The sequence below is a fragment of the Rana temporaria genome, chromosome 10 (genome assembly GCF_905171775.1).
Source record: "Rana temporaria chromosome 10, aRanTem1.1, whole genome shotgun sequence".
Lineage (NCBI taxonomy): Eukaryota > Metazoa > Chordata > Amphibia > Anura > Ranidae > Rana > Rana temporaria.
The window spans coordinates 48013140-48028187 of NC_053498.1; the positions used below are offsets into that span (position 1 = coordinate 48013140).

Consider the following 15048-nt stretch of genomic DNA (forward strand, 5'->3'; position numbering starts at 1 on the left):
GTTAAAGTCCTATATGAACAAATAGGAGGTTCTTCCCCCTAGGTGTTCTTTTTCTCCCCTTTTTTGCTCTTCAATAGTTACATTTGGATGTGGATGTGTGTTGCCGTTTTCTCAGCTGGTATTATTCACTTGTTATAGACCAGATGATTTGTCTCCAACAGTAGACATGTTTGGTGCAAACCAAAGACAGAATTTGAACAGAAGAACATTTCACTAACCGAAGCACAGCTTCATGTACATGGGCAGTTGCATTTATTGAGTCAACAATGAATGAGATCAACACTGATGAGAATGTGAGCACATTTGTATGAAAGATGAAGTGGAACCAGGAAAAATATATTTCAACACAACAATGATGCAAAACATACTAGAAAATTCAGTAGGCATAGCTAAAAAGAAGCAATGACAGGAATGATAATTAAGTAAAGGTAAACGTACGTTGTATTTAATATTATATCATGGGAAAATTTCAGACTCTGTGTTTGAAACAGAAGAGATAGTAGCATCAGCTTAACATGTTCCTACATTAGGTCCGTGGTATGCTGCTACTGTACTTTAAACAAAAAAATAAGCAAACACAAATCACTTATGTCAATCCAATTACATAACAGTGTATGGTTACGATAATGTTTCTAACTTTTACATGTATAGAAATAATGCACTGTTCTTGCACAAAACCAAAACCCTATTGAGTTCCTAAATAACATTTTCATTTTCTTTTGTCTTTCCTGAGGCATCGTATAGAATGTTACCAAACATGGAAACAAGGTGCTGTGAACATGTTTTCTTAAAAGACTGGCATGATGGTATTTCAGTGCACTTAAGTGTCCCAGCTTAATAAAACATATCTAGTTTTGGAAGGCATTTTGAAGCATCTTAGAAACAGGAAGTTCCTCCAAGACCCCATCAGAGCCAGATGCTCCTGCTGGCATGTTGGCCACCACTGTCTGTTTACACAAATATTGAAGAGACACAACTTTACAATTTAACGGTTGCCTAAGCATTAGAGGGACTGTCTGTTCCTTCCCTTCAATGTAGCACAGATTAGAGTCAGATTCTCCTGCTGCTGTCAATCTCATGTAATGTTCAACCAGCTTTACCACACATGGAAAGGTTGGAGGGCTCTCTGTTCCAGCCACTGTTTCTAGGTAAAAAGAAGTGCCCTCAAGTTTAATGCGTAGGTTGGTAATTCCAGCAGTTGTACGAAGACTAAGAGTAAATAGGTGATGATGGTCTGAAGAGTCACGGATGAGAAAGGAACCAACGGGCTGGTTGGATAAGATCTTTTTAGCATCAGTACCTGAAAGAGTGCTCCAGTAATAGCCACTGGCCTCCAACCTTTCGAGAGCTGTTTCCACTCTATCATAGTCCCCACAAAAAGACTTGTAATGGTAGGAGAGTTGGGCACCCTGTGAGCTCATGGCTGCAAAGATGAATGATGGGCAGAAGCAGCAATGGAAGGAACTCCAACGACGTGTGACCATCGTCAAGCTAATAAACCTGAAATGATGCACTTTGCAACAGGGAAGATCCAGGCTGATCCAGGTTTGACTTCTGCTTAATTCACCTGCAAGGAAAATTATAAGAATAATAAAAAAAATATAAAAATAATATTACTTTATTAAACAATACCTCATTATTAGTTTGTCTTCTATGTTTTACATAGTTTATGTTTACCCAAAATTGCAAAAAAGATTAAAGTACACCAGCCACAGGATGGAACTGTGGGTGTCTTATAGTAGTGCAGTGCCACGTCCTGCGTATATTGAAAAATTGGTATTGAGGAGGAGCAAGAATGGACTTTATAGGCACCAATTGTAACATAAAATTAGTTTTATTGATGCAATATCACAAGGGTCATTGGATCAACGTTACAGTAAATACATTTGCAAAAGACATTAAAAACAAGAAAAATGTATCACAAAAATAGTAATAAACAACAGAGAATCAAATTAAACCAATACTGGTCCAAGAAAGGCATCAAAGAAATGTGATGACTAGCATATGTAATGGTAAGTTTCAATCAAGCTCTACATGTTTCGTGGGTAACCGCTTCTTCGGGAACTATTGGTATTTCTAGGGAGAAAAACAGGCTGTTATTGGTTTATACATGTATATTGGTATATAATTATACATCACATATACTCAACAAAAAATATCATGTGTGCACTAAAGCACCATATCACAAGGCATGCGAATATGACCATGACCACCAATGTCACCAGTAGGAGGGACAGCGTGCTGTGTGGCCCAAAGGGAGGAAATGTAGGGACACACCAGAAAAAGAAAAGTAAATAGAGGTAGATAAGTACATGCCAAAGTATGGGTTAATTGAATGGTACATTCAAATATTGTAATAAACCCAAACAATAGTGCCAGAGGTATGGGGGTGTAAATTAGGGCAGAGGAGGTGGTAGTAACACCGGACATAACAAAGTCTGGGAAGAAAAAGAGGAAGGGGAACAAAAATGAAAATGATAATTATGCCTACCATCCAGAATACTGGATAGGGTTTTATACAAAAACCCGTGAGGACTAATGTAGCAAAAATATCGATTAGGGTAGGTAGAATACAGGGTTTGTCGGTAGGTCCTGGTGGCAAGGCAGCCTAAGGTGTATCTATCATGGAAATAATTCTATAAGAAAGACAATAATAGAAAAAAAAAATAATAGTCATTGTTAGAACTTATTGCAGAGGGCTTGTAGGGGTAATAGCAATAGTCACTGGCAGGATCTATGGCAGGATCTATTGCTAAATATAAATAAATATAAAATGTGTCCATACATACCCAGTAAGGAGCCACTAGAGGATTAGACACAGTGGCCAAATATTTTAGAGAATAAGGATGGTGAAATCACCAAAGCATATATTCATATAAGAGGGATAGTTGTCCCATAGGATTTAGATGTTGCTTCTAAATTAAGTGAGTGCCAAGGAACATCTTAAGGGCTGCAATAAGGTAGTATCTGTATAAGAAAGTAAACATAAAAAATAAATAAACCCCAATTGGAATTAAGCCCAATAGCGGAACAAAGTCCCGCCTGACCATTATAAAGATGAAAGATGAAAATACCAAGAAAATTGCCTACCAGCAGGACCGTTAGGAGACCGATAGCACCATGAGCCAATCAAAACGCTCGTATCCCGGCGATAGCGTCGAATGACGCTACGCCGTAAGAGGTGGGCGTGAGAGAGGCGCCGTCGGAAAGGGGAGGGAGGACGAGCCGGCACCAACCAATGGAAGTCAGTCAGGCCTGTAACTAGTACACGGTCCTAGTCAGATGGTGAGAGAAGCCTGGCTAGCAGGGCGGAACAAGAAGCTCATCACTCCATTCCCCAACCCACAGAGTGCAAAACATTGCATTGCACGCTGTGGTTCCCTGGCCATACATAACCTACCAAGGGATGTCAAAATTGCACGCTAGTCCCGTCATATTCTCATGCCTGAAATAAAAAGTGTAAATACAAGCAAGAAGTAATAAATAAAAAGATATAAAGTACAATATTGCACAGCTATATCTAGTAATGTGGATGGTACCATAATTCATTATGTATAAATATAAAAAGAAAAAGGATATTATTAAATGCATATCCATGATGTAAGCAAACAAGGGGGAGGGAAGAGAAAAGGAGGGGGGCAGGACTGTACAACAAAGATGTTAGATCTGAGTCATAGGACAGGTCAGAATAAGTATATAGAGCCAGTACTGTGAGATCCTAATCCCATATGGTAAGATGGATCGCTAAGCTATATAGGTAAATGGAGAAGGAGACCCTACAACACTTGGAATAGTAATTTCCTATAAAAAGGATTTATATGTCTGTAGTTCATTAATTCCAGGTGGTTGTGTAGCGTTGAGTGTCTCAATCCATTTAGTTTCATGTTGCAATATTTTTTTTATCCCAATCACCTCCCCTTGGGTCACGCTGTATCACAGCTAGGACCACAAAGAAAGCAGAAGACGTATCAAAACGGTGATAGAGATCTAGGTGTCGGCTTATTGGTGTCAGAATCTTTCCATTGAAAGAATAATATATATGGTCTCTAATGCGTTGACGAAGTTGGCGGATGGTTTTGCCGACGTAGTATGCACCACATGAGCATGTCATCAGATATACCACACCTACAGTGTTACAGTCTGCTCTAAATCTAGGTTGGAAGCGTTCACCATTGGGTAGTATGAACGCGGACCCTGTGGCTAAATAACGACAAAACGCACAGTGTCCGCATATAAACATTCCTTTACCCGGATCAGACTGTTGTTTTTTAGGGGCATAATGGCTACATGTTAAGTGGTCACGCAAAGATGTGGAGCACTTGAAAACCATTTCTGGTCGGTCGCCCACATACTTCCTCAGGACCGTGTCTTCTGACAAATTATGCCAGTGTTTCGTAAGTACATTCCTGACTTGATCCTGTTGGTCAGAATATTTTGTAATAAATTTGACCGTACCATAAGGATCCTGTTGGGTTTTTTGTTTTATACAACAATGTTTTTCCGGACTGTTGTAGTGCCTTATTATATGCTTTGCGAAGGAGGTACTTAGAATACCCTTGTGTCAATAGACGTTCCCTAAGCACGTCAGAATGATGTTTGAAGTCCCCATCATGTGTACAGTTCCTTCTAAGTCTCACATATTGCGCATATGGTATGCTGCGAATGAGGGGGGTGGCGTGCGCACTGGATGAGTGCAGGATGGTATTTTCTGCAGTTTCCTTACGGTACAGTGTTGAGGCTAGGCAGTTGTCATTTTCTATATAGATGTCCACATCTAAAAAAGTGTTGTAGGGTCTCCTTCTCCATTTACCTATATAGCTTAGCGATCCATCTTACCATATGGGATTAGGATCTCTATATACTTATTATGACCTGCCCTATGACTCAGATCTAACATTTTTGTTGTACAGTCCCGCCCCCCTCCTTTTCTCTTCCCTCCCCCTTGTTTGCTTACATCATGGATATGCATTTAATAATGTCCTCTTTCTTTTTATATTTATACATAATGAATTATGGTACCATCCACATTACTAGATATAGCTGTGCAATATTGTACTTTATATCTTTTTATTTATTATTTCTTGCTTGTATTTACACTTTGTGTTTCAGGCATGAGAATATGACATGACTCCCTCTGTCCCTCGGGACTAGCGTGCAATTTTGGCATCCCTTGGTAGGTTATGTACGGCCAGGGAACAACAGCGTGCAATGTAATGTTTTGCACTCTGTGGGTTGGGGAATGGAGTGACAAGCTTCTTGTTCCGCCATGCTAGCCAGGCTTCTCTCACCATCTGACTAGGACCTTGTACTAGTGACAGGCCTGACTGGCTTCCATTGGTTGGTGCCAGCTCGTCCTCCCTCCCCTTTCCGACGGCGCCTCTCTCACGCCCACCTCTTATGGCGTAGCGTCATTCGACGCTATCGCCGTGATACGAGTGTTTTGATTGGCTCTTCGGGACACTGAGCCGAGTCATGTGACGCGAAAGTCCCGGCCGCCCACGTGACTGGAGATACACATTTATAAGGGGGTGTTAGCCCAGTTAGGCAGAGGTCATCTCTCAATATCCACGGTGCTGTCGTGGATATTGCTGGTAGGCAATTTTCTTGGTATTTTCATCTTTCATCTTTATAATGGTCAAGCGGGACTTTGTTCTGCTATTGGGCTTAATTCCAATTGGGGTTTATTTATTTTTATGTTTGCTTTCTTATACAGATACTACCTTATTGCAGCCCTTAAGATGTTCCTTGGCACTCACTTAATTTAGAAGCAACATCTAAATCCTATCCCTCTTATATGAATATATGCTTTGGTGATTTCACCATCCTTATTCTCTAAAATATTTGGCCACTGTGTCTAATCCTCTAGTGGCGCCTTACTGGGTATGTATGGACACATTTTATATTTATTTATATTTAGCAATAGATCCTGCCAGTGACTATTGCTTTTTCCCCTACGAGCCCTCTGCAATAAGTTCTAACGATGACTATTATTTTTTTTTTCTACTATTGTCTTTCTTATGGAATTATTTCCATGATAGATACACCTTCGGCTGCCTTGCCACCAGGACCTACCGACAAACCCTGTATTCTACCTACCCTAACCGATATTTTTGCTACATTAGTCCTCACAGGTTTTTGTATAAAACCCTATCCAGTATCCTGGATGGTAGGCATAATTATCATTTTCGTTTTTGTTCCCCTTCCTCTTTTTTTTCCGGACTTTGGTATGTCCGGTGCTACTACCACCTCCTCTGCCCTAATTTACACCCCCATACCTTGTAACACTCTGGCACTATTGTTTGGGCTTATTACAATATTTGAATGTACTATTCAATTAACCTATACTTTTGCATGTACTCATCTACCTCTATTTACTTTTCTTTTTCTGGTGTGTCCCTACATTTCCTCCCTTTGGGCCCCACAGCACGCTGTCCCTCCTTTTGGTGACATTGGTGGTCATGGTCATATTTGCATGCCTTGTGATACGGTGCTTTAGTGCACACATGATATTTTTTGTTGAGTATATGTCATGTATATAAAACGGTAGTGAATTCGCGCTTCCCTTAAAAAAAGTGTAATACTAAACACAACCTGAAACTAATAGTGAAAAAAAGGTTAATGGCAAATAAAGCAGGACAACACCTGCTAATTAGCCACGGTGGTGTTTAAATTAAATAGATAGTATTGGGACAGAGAAAATTATAATTATATAACAATATACATGTATAAACCAATAACAGCCCTAGAAATACCAATAGCTCCCGAAGAAGCGGTTACCCGCGAAACATGTAAGAGCTTGATTGAAACTTACCATTACATATGCTAGTCATCACATTTCTTTGATGCCTTTCTTGGACCAGTATAGGTTTAATTTGATTCTCTGTTGTTTATTACTATTTTTGTTATACATTTTTCTTGTTTTTGATGTCTTTTACAAATGTATTTACTATAACGTTGATCCAATGACCCTTGTGGGATTGCATCAATAAAACAAATTTTATGTTACAATTGGTACCTATAAAGTCCATTCTTGCTCCTCCTCAATACCCAAAATTGCAGATTAATGTTAAAGCGGAGCTCCGCCCTATTTTAACACTTGAGCTTAATTACATTGCAGCCTCGAATGAAGGAAGAAACTGAACTTTTTTTTTAGTTTTTTTTTAGTGACAGTACCTGTCTTATCTTCATCTGTCACTCTCCTTCCTGTCTGTGTTAACTGCGGGTAGTATTGCGTAATTTCCCTTACCCGCACTGTCTCCTGGGAGCTTTTGTCATTTCACCCAGGAGTCATTGCCGAGGCTTGCTGTCTACTCTACGTCCCTGTTTGCCGTAAAGACTGAGCATGCGTGGAAACGATCCCTCGTTCCCACGCATGCTCAGTCTTTACAGCGAGCAGGGACATAGAGCAGATAACTCGCAGCAAGCCTCCGTAATGACTCCTGGGAGCAATGACAAAATCCCCCAGGAGACAGTGTGGGTAAGGGAAATTACACAATACCCGCAGACTACCCGCAGTTAACACATACAGGAAGGAGAGTGACAGATGAAGATATGACAGGGTGGAGCTCTGCTTTAAGTTGACTGCTATTTTGCTTCTAAGGTCTCAAGGCAGTGGATTTTGTTTCTGAATATTTGATGTACACCACCATAGTCATTAGCACTTAACTCGGTTCCTGCACCTTAAGGCCGGGTACTCACGAACAAACATGTACGGTGAAAGCGGTCCGTCGGACCGTTTTCACCGTACATGTCTGCCAGAGGGCTTCTGTACGATGGTTGTACACACCATCGTACAGAAGTCCGCGCGTAAACAATACGCGGGGCGTGTCCGCGTCGTCGCCGCGACGATGACGCGGCAATGACGCGGAGACGTGGGCGGGCCTGCCATTTAAAGGCTTCCACGCATGCGTCGAAGTCATTCGACGCATGCGAGGGACAGCGGGCGCCTGGACATGTACGGTAGGTCTGTACTGACGACCGTACATGTCCGAGCGGGCAGGATTCCAGCGGACGGTTTTAAAACACGTCCAGGAATATTTGTCCGCTGGGAAAAGGCCCGGCGGGCAAATGTTTGCTGGAATTCGGCCCGCTCGCGCCCACACACGACCGAACATGTATGCTGAAACTGGCCCGCGGACCAGTTTCAGCATACATGTTTGGTCGTGTGTACGGGGCCTAAGTCCTAGATGTAAACATTAGCAGTCAACAGAACTAACTTAAGAAAATTGGAGAATTTTTTTTAAGAAAATAGAATTTCTGTCATAGCAATTGTTTAGGTTTAATTATTGATACTTTTGGAAAACAAAAAACAGTGTTCTTGTAGTACAGGACACATATGGTAATCTTTAGTCATGGGCTTCAAGTGATTGGACACTGGCAAAAAGAGAAAGCTGTAGACATTTCCCTTTATAACCCCTCCCACTGCCAGCTTCTTCGTACAGGACACAGGACACATTTAGGCCCGGATTCACAGAGACTTACGCCGACGTATCTACTGATACGCCGTCGTAAGTCCAAATGTGCGCCGTCGTATCTATGCGCTGATTCTCTAAATCAGATATACCTGAATTGTGGCAAGATACGACTGACGTAAGTCTCCTACGCCGTCGTATCTTGGGTGCATATTTACGCTGGCCGCTAGGGGCGCTTCCGTTGATTTACACGTCGAATATGTAAATGAGCGAGATACGCCGATTCACGAACGTACTTGCGCCCGTCGCTGTAATCTATGTCGTTTACGTGAGGCATTTTTCGATATCTGTTATTCCATATTATATGCGCTACGCCGCTCTAAAGATTGACAGATTTAGTGAGCATATAAAAAAAAATCAAAAAGTGCAGCGCTATATTACAAATTGACCACAAGTAGCATATAAAATCATAATTATATAAGTAAACACAAAAGATGCAAAGAATATTAAAATTCCCTGAAATTATCCAGAAAGCAAAGAAGTCCTGTGCCAGTGCAAAGAAGAGAATGCCCACCAACTCTTCCAACAGTTCCACACTAGCACAGGAGCCAGTGCGTTAATCCACTCAAATGCACCTGTGGAGAAAGCAGAAGGGCGGGTTCACACTGGTGCAATGCCAGACATTGCATGTGATTCGCACCACATTGCTGTGCAGATCACAAACGTATGACTGAATCTGCAGCGCATTCGGAAAAACTTGTGCAGGACCCTTTTTTTGTCCACACCAGAATTGAATCGCATGGGTGTTCAAATCGATGCGATCCGATTCTTGTCTGTATTCACAGTTCGCACTGCGATCTGCGAACTGATCTGGAGGTGTCATTAACTTTGTATTGACACCCGCAGCGGTTCGCATAGGACAGTATTAACCACCGGCGATTCAGATGCAATGCAGGAACCCGCATTGGATTCGCAGGGTTTCCTGCATTGCACCAGTGTGAACCGAGCTGAAAATCAGCCTCTTGCACTAACACAGGACTTCTTTGCTTTCTGGATAATTTTGGGGACTTTTAATATTCTTTGCACCTTTTGTGTTCACATATATATTTATGATTTGATATGCTATTTGTGGTCAATATTTGTATACACTTTTTGATTTTATATATGTTCATTGAGGCTTAGTATCACAGGCTTTATTTGTACCGTCAGCTTTCTTTAGGATATACACCAAGCACAGAATTTTTTTATGCAGATTCAGTGAGCGGTTTGTAGCACACTAGGCCCAAAAATGGCTTCAGAGGTAGAACCTAACAAATGTGTGAACAGATGACCACATGGCAGCCATGCAAGTCTAAGAAACAGATGCCTGATGCTAAAAGGTCTACAAAGAGCTAACAGATCTGCTACAGTGTGTCTTAATAGGAACATTTTTGTACTCCATTTCTCTGAGTTCATGGACGGACACAGCAGCATTGACCTTAGGGTTATATACCTTCCTTCTAGGAGAGACTAGGCAGAAAAAAACAGCACTTTAAGTGTTAAAAACACTTCTCTCAGTACAGCACCTCCCAGGGGGCGTGTCACCCGGGTACATCCCACTCTCTGGAACATCCAGCCTCAGTTCGTAGACAAGCAGTACAAACAAAAGGAGAGGTGGGTGCTGTGTCCGTCCATGAACTCAGAGAAATGGATGTGACGATGAGTACAAAAATCCTATTTTCTCTTCCGTTCATGGACGGACACAGCAGCATTGACCTAAGGGACGTCCCCAAGCAGTGTCAAAAAAATGTGAGGGGTGGAAAAAAACACAGCAAACCAAGCTTCACCCCAAACCCTCACCCTTTCACCCCTTCACCCTCAACGGAGGAACTTCAACCTTAAACTGCCGCCTGTAAAACCTTGCGGCCAAAGGAGGCATCCAAAGATGCACTCACATCCACCTTGTAAAATTTTGAGAAGGTGTGGATTGACGACCAGGTTGCCGCCTTACATACCTGTAAGACAGACGCTTGATGACGGAAAGCCCAAGAGGCACCAATCGCCCTGGTCGAATGCGCTGTGACCTGAAAGGGAGGCGCCCGCCCCTTTAGGGCATAAGCCTGGAGCACGACCTGTCTGATCCACCTAGAAATGGTGGCCTACGAGACCGCCAAACCTTTTTTAGGACCAGTCACCGACACGAACAGTGAGTCTGACTTCTGAAACGGAGCCGTAGCAGACAAGTACACCCGTAGGGCCCGAACCACGTCCAAGGAATGCAAAGTGGCCCCCTTCAGGTTTTTCGGCCGAGGACATAAGGATGGCAAAACAATGTCCTCAATGATGTGAAAAGCCAAAACAACCTTTGGAAGGAATGATGGCTGCGGCCGCAGCACCACTTTATCCTCATGGATGACCAAGTAAGGAGCCTTGCAAGACAAAGTCGCCAGTTCAAATACCCGTCTGACCGAAGTAATTGCCACCAGAAAAACCACCTTATGAGACAAAGTCAACAAAGGAATCTTTCGAATGTCCTCAAACGGTGCTTCTTGAAGCACCGAAAGAACTAAATTCAAGTCCCATGGAGGCAGTGGAGGATGCACAGGAGGGGGCCACATGCCGGACCCCCTGCACAAACGTACGCACCAAGGAGTGCGCCGCCAAGGGTCGCTGAAAGTAAACAGCTAGAGCCGAGATCTGACTCTTAACCGTACTTAAGGCGAGAGCCTGATCCACTCCACGCTGTAAAAACAGCAGAATCCGGGACACCACGTATGTACGGGGGTGCCACTTCATCTCTTCATACATAGAGATGTAGGCCTTCCACGTACGATGGTAAATCTTTTGTGAAGTAGACTTCTGTGCTCGTAGCATAGTAGAAATCACCGGCTTCCACCCCCTGCAGCAGGCGAGGAAGAAGCTGCAGGGGAGGGAAGGCGTAAATTAGGCGATAGTGACCCCAAGGCGACACCAGCGCGTCTAAAAAGATCCACCCACGGGTCCCTTAACCTGGTCACCAATCGTGACACCTTCCGATTGAGACGGGATGCTAGAAGGTCCACGTCTGGAGTGCCCCATTTTTGGTCTGAAACACCTCCGGGTGTAGCGACCATTCTCCTTGGTCTAGCCTTTGGCGACTTAGATAGTCGGCTTGCCAATTCAGCACCCCCGGAATGTACACCGCCGACAGAGCTGGAACATAGCTTTCGGCCCACTGGAGGATGTGCGCGACTTCCGTCGCTGCAGCCGAGCTTCATGTGCCCCCCTGATGATTGACGTATGCCACAGCCGTGGCGTTGTCAGACTGGATTCTGATCGGTCGACCTTGCAGACCCAGAGACCATTTGGAGAGACACAACTTGATCGCTCTGAGCTCCAGTACATTGATTGGAAGGTGGGACTCCTGGGCTAACTGGACACCCTAGACACCCCCCAGCCGGAGAGGCTGGCATCCGTCGTGATCACTGTCCAGTGACACGGCAGAAATTATTTCCCGGTCCGGAGTACCGGAGATGTCAGCCACCACACTAGGGAAGACTTGGTCAGTCGACTCACCTGAATCTGGTAATCCAGAGACGAAGGAAGTTTGTTACAACGTGACAAAATCTCTTTCTGTAACACTCGAGTGTGGAATTGGGCATACGGAACTGCCTCGAAGAAGGCCACCGCCAGAACCAGGCTGTACCACTGTGCAGAGCTGAGAGTGCTGCCTGTGCTGTGTCGTTCCCTCAGGAAGAAAAATATGTGGTGTTAGCCGCCGTTATTCAAGACAATAGAGGTCAAAACATTTCTAAGATGGCCGCCAACATGCAGAAAAACAGCATGTGGGCTACAAGAAAATGGCCGCCGACTTATAGAGCCACGGCTCCGGCAAAATGGCGGCTGTACACGTGTAAAACACACAGTGAAACACAGCAGACATTGTCACAGCACCTCACAATAAAAAAATACAGCACCACCACAATAAAAAATACAGTACCAGGGGCGTGACCGGAAGCCGTCCTGGATGGAGGCCTGAACCTCCTGCTCTCTCTCAGCCCAGCATAACGCGGCACTTTTGGGGACCTTTATCCGCACTTACATGGGCAGATCCAGGTGCACCCACTCCACAAAAGCACGGGGATCCTCTCAGCCCCCGCCTGGCACCGCAGCGGACCTCCGGTCCTTCTTTATCCACCAAGACATGCCGCCCGGCGGATCCGACAAGATGGCGCTGGACCCCCCTGTGGCCTGCTCCCAGTCGTCCACGAGGCTCTCCCGGCCAGGCCAGCTCCACATCCCTGGCTCCTGAGGGACACCCATCGGCACCGACGCACTCCGCGGACCTCTCATCCCCCTCAGGAGCGGTGAGTTACCTCAGCCCCAGCCATCTTGCCCTGTCTGGGACTCCACCGCGTGAGGCACAGGCCGCCATGACAGGCCCCCCCCCTCCGCACTACACGCAGTGCTCTGAGGCTTTTCCCCAGCTGCTAAGGACAATGTCTGACCCCTGCCTCCCAGAGACTGATCCCGGATCCTCATTTCATCAGAGGACTTCCCTGCCCTGCCGGCACCACTTTACCCAGCCGACCAAGCACTGCAAGAGCCTGTGGGTATCCATGAGGCCTTTTTCCCCCATGCACCTGATCCACCCCCACCTAAGGCTCAGAGACTCTCACAGCTGCAGTCCTCCTGCCCTTCTGGAGCCCAACATGCTACACCTATCCTCTGCACCCCATGCCTCTGGAGCAGACATCCGTGCATCCTCATCATTCACCCAGGCACCATCATGGGGTGACCCGAGGCACTCTCCCACAGAGCTAGCATACCTAGCTCATGGCTACGCCACCCCAAACTCCCAGCCGCCACCGTGTCTCCCCCCCTTTTCCGGGCACCCACCGGTACCAGCATATGCCCACCCTGTCTCTCCTCAGTGGCACTCCTACCTACAAGCAATTCCTACTAAGGAGGATTTTAGACAACTGATTGAGGAAGTTAAGTCAGTGTGCCGCTCAGAAATTCAGGTACTCCAATCAGGTATGAAGCACCTGGCAGATCGAGTGGAAATGGCGGAGGAGGAAATCCAGGAAACCAAGCTGGCGGTCCACATGGCTCAACTCCAGGGAGCAGACCACCACACCCTGTTGCGGGACATGCAACGCCACGTAGAAGACCTGGACAATAGGGGGCGCAGAAATAATATTAGGCTGAGGGGGGTCCCGGAGTCCGAGGATCAGGAGGACCTTCAGAGTACGCTGCAGACGGTGTTCAACGGTCTCCTAGGAGAACCCCCCACCTCACGCATCGAGATGGACAGAGCCCACTGGGCGTTGCGCCCTAAAAATGCCACCTCCAAACCAAGGGATATCATCTGCAGGATTAGCTCCTACCCCTTGAAGGAAGAAATCATGCGCCAGGCCCGTCTGGCGTGGAAAGTGATGCGTCAGGATGTACCGGTGCAACTATACCCAGACCTCTCGTGGATTACTCTACAAAATCGCAGACTCCTGCAACTCCTGCTGCGAGCCTTGCAAGACGAACAAATTATCTACAGGTGGGGATTCCCCTTCAGCCTCACAGCCAAACATCAGGGCAAGTCGGCCCGACGTCCATACTGAGATATCCGGAGGACCTCAAAGCCTTTTGTGATGTCCTGGGGATCCCTGTCCCCCAACTCCCGGAGTGGGACCTTGTAGCTACACCGCCCGCGCCGCCAGCAATTTGGCAGAAAGTACCTCCGTCCAATCGCCCCAGGAGTAAGGAAGCACCCCGCAAAACAGCCAACCGCAGAGGCACCTGAACTTCAGGTGCCTCTTGAGATGTTTTTGCTGTTGTTTTTTCTTTTGAATAGTCCAATTCTACACTAAACCTGGTGACTACGCCCTGGACATTTTTTTTTTAGTATTTAGTCCCCCCCCATAGTGCCCTAAGCTTCACCTTTAGTCTGTCTAATGGGCGTGTCTCTGTTGAGACTTGAGGGAAAAGGAACCTTCTGCTCATCCACCCCCCTCCCCCCCCTGGTTTAGTGACCGTAGTTTCCCCCGTTTTGCAGTTACAGTTTTTGATGACCACCTAGGGCTCCCGGACACCCGTCTGGCACATTCTCATGAGGTGTGGCCGGGCAGATTCAGAGGAAACCGATTAGATCTAGGCTTATCGGCCTCTCAAGGTCTGGCGCCAATGTTAGCACACACAAGAAAAAAACAGTGATTAACTAGATCTAACTCTTCTTCTTCTTTCTTTCAGCTCTCCTTTCTCCCCTCCTCCCTTCAATCATCGGATGGTTCTCCACGAAGTGCGTGGGATTTGCCTGGAACACCTCCCGGGGCGCCCCGGTCCTTGACCTCTGATCTCCGTTGGCTCCGCATCACTTCAGGTAAGAGACTCCCTCTCCCCCCCCCACCAACCTCATGGCTAAGGTCCTATCTTTGAACGTGCACGGCCTGAATTCTGACAAGAAGAGGCATCTGGCACTAAGGGAGTTTAGACAGTCGGGAGTGGATGTAGTTTTCGTCCAGGAAACACACTTTGACAGTAAGGGGTCCTTCCGTTCGCCTCTAAACAATTCCCACAGATATATTCCTCGTCGGGTCCCCGCAAGCAGGCTGGGGTCGCAATACTTATTAAACATGGGTCTCCGTTCACTTGCTCCACCCATTACAGCAACCCCCAGGGTAAT

The 15048-nt window shown here is 45.7% G+C and overlaps 1 protein-coding gene across 7 annotated transcripts in view; it reads right to left on the reverse strand.

Moving 5' to 3' along the window:
• Nucleotides 1–229: 229 nt before the first annotated feature.
• LOC120916558 (suppressor of cytokine signaling 3-like) overlaps nt 230–15048 on the reverse strand; it is a 427102-nt gene continuing 412283 nt past the window's right edge. For 4 of the 7 annotated variants that reach the window (XM_040327604.1, XM_040327602.1, XM_040327608.1 and 1 more), the window contains one exon: nt 230–1567. In XM_040327604.1, the coding sequence (XP_040183538.1) occupies nt 849–1484 (636 nt within the window). In that variant the 5' untranslated portion in view covers nt 1485–1567 and the 3' untranslated portion in view covers nt 230–848. The other 3 variants (XM_040327603.1, XR_005744008.1, XM_040327607.1) reach the window with 3 other exon arrangements.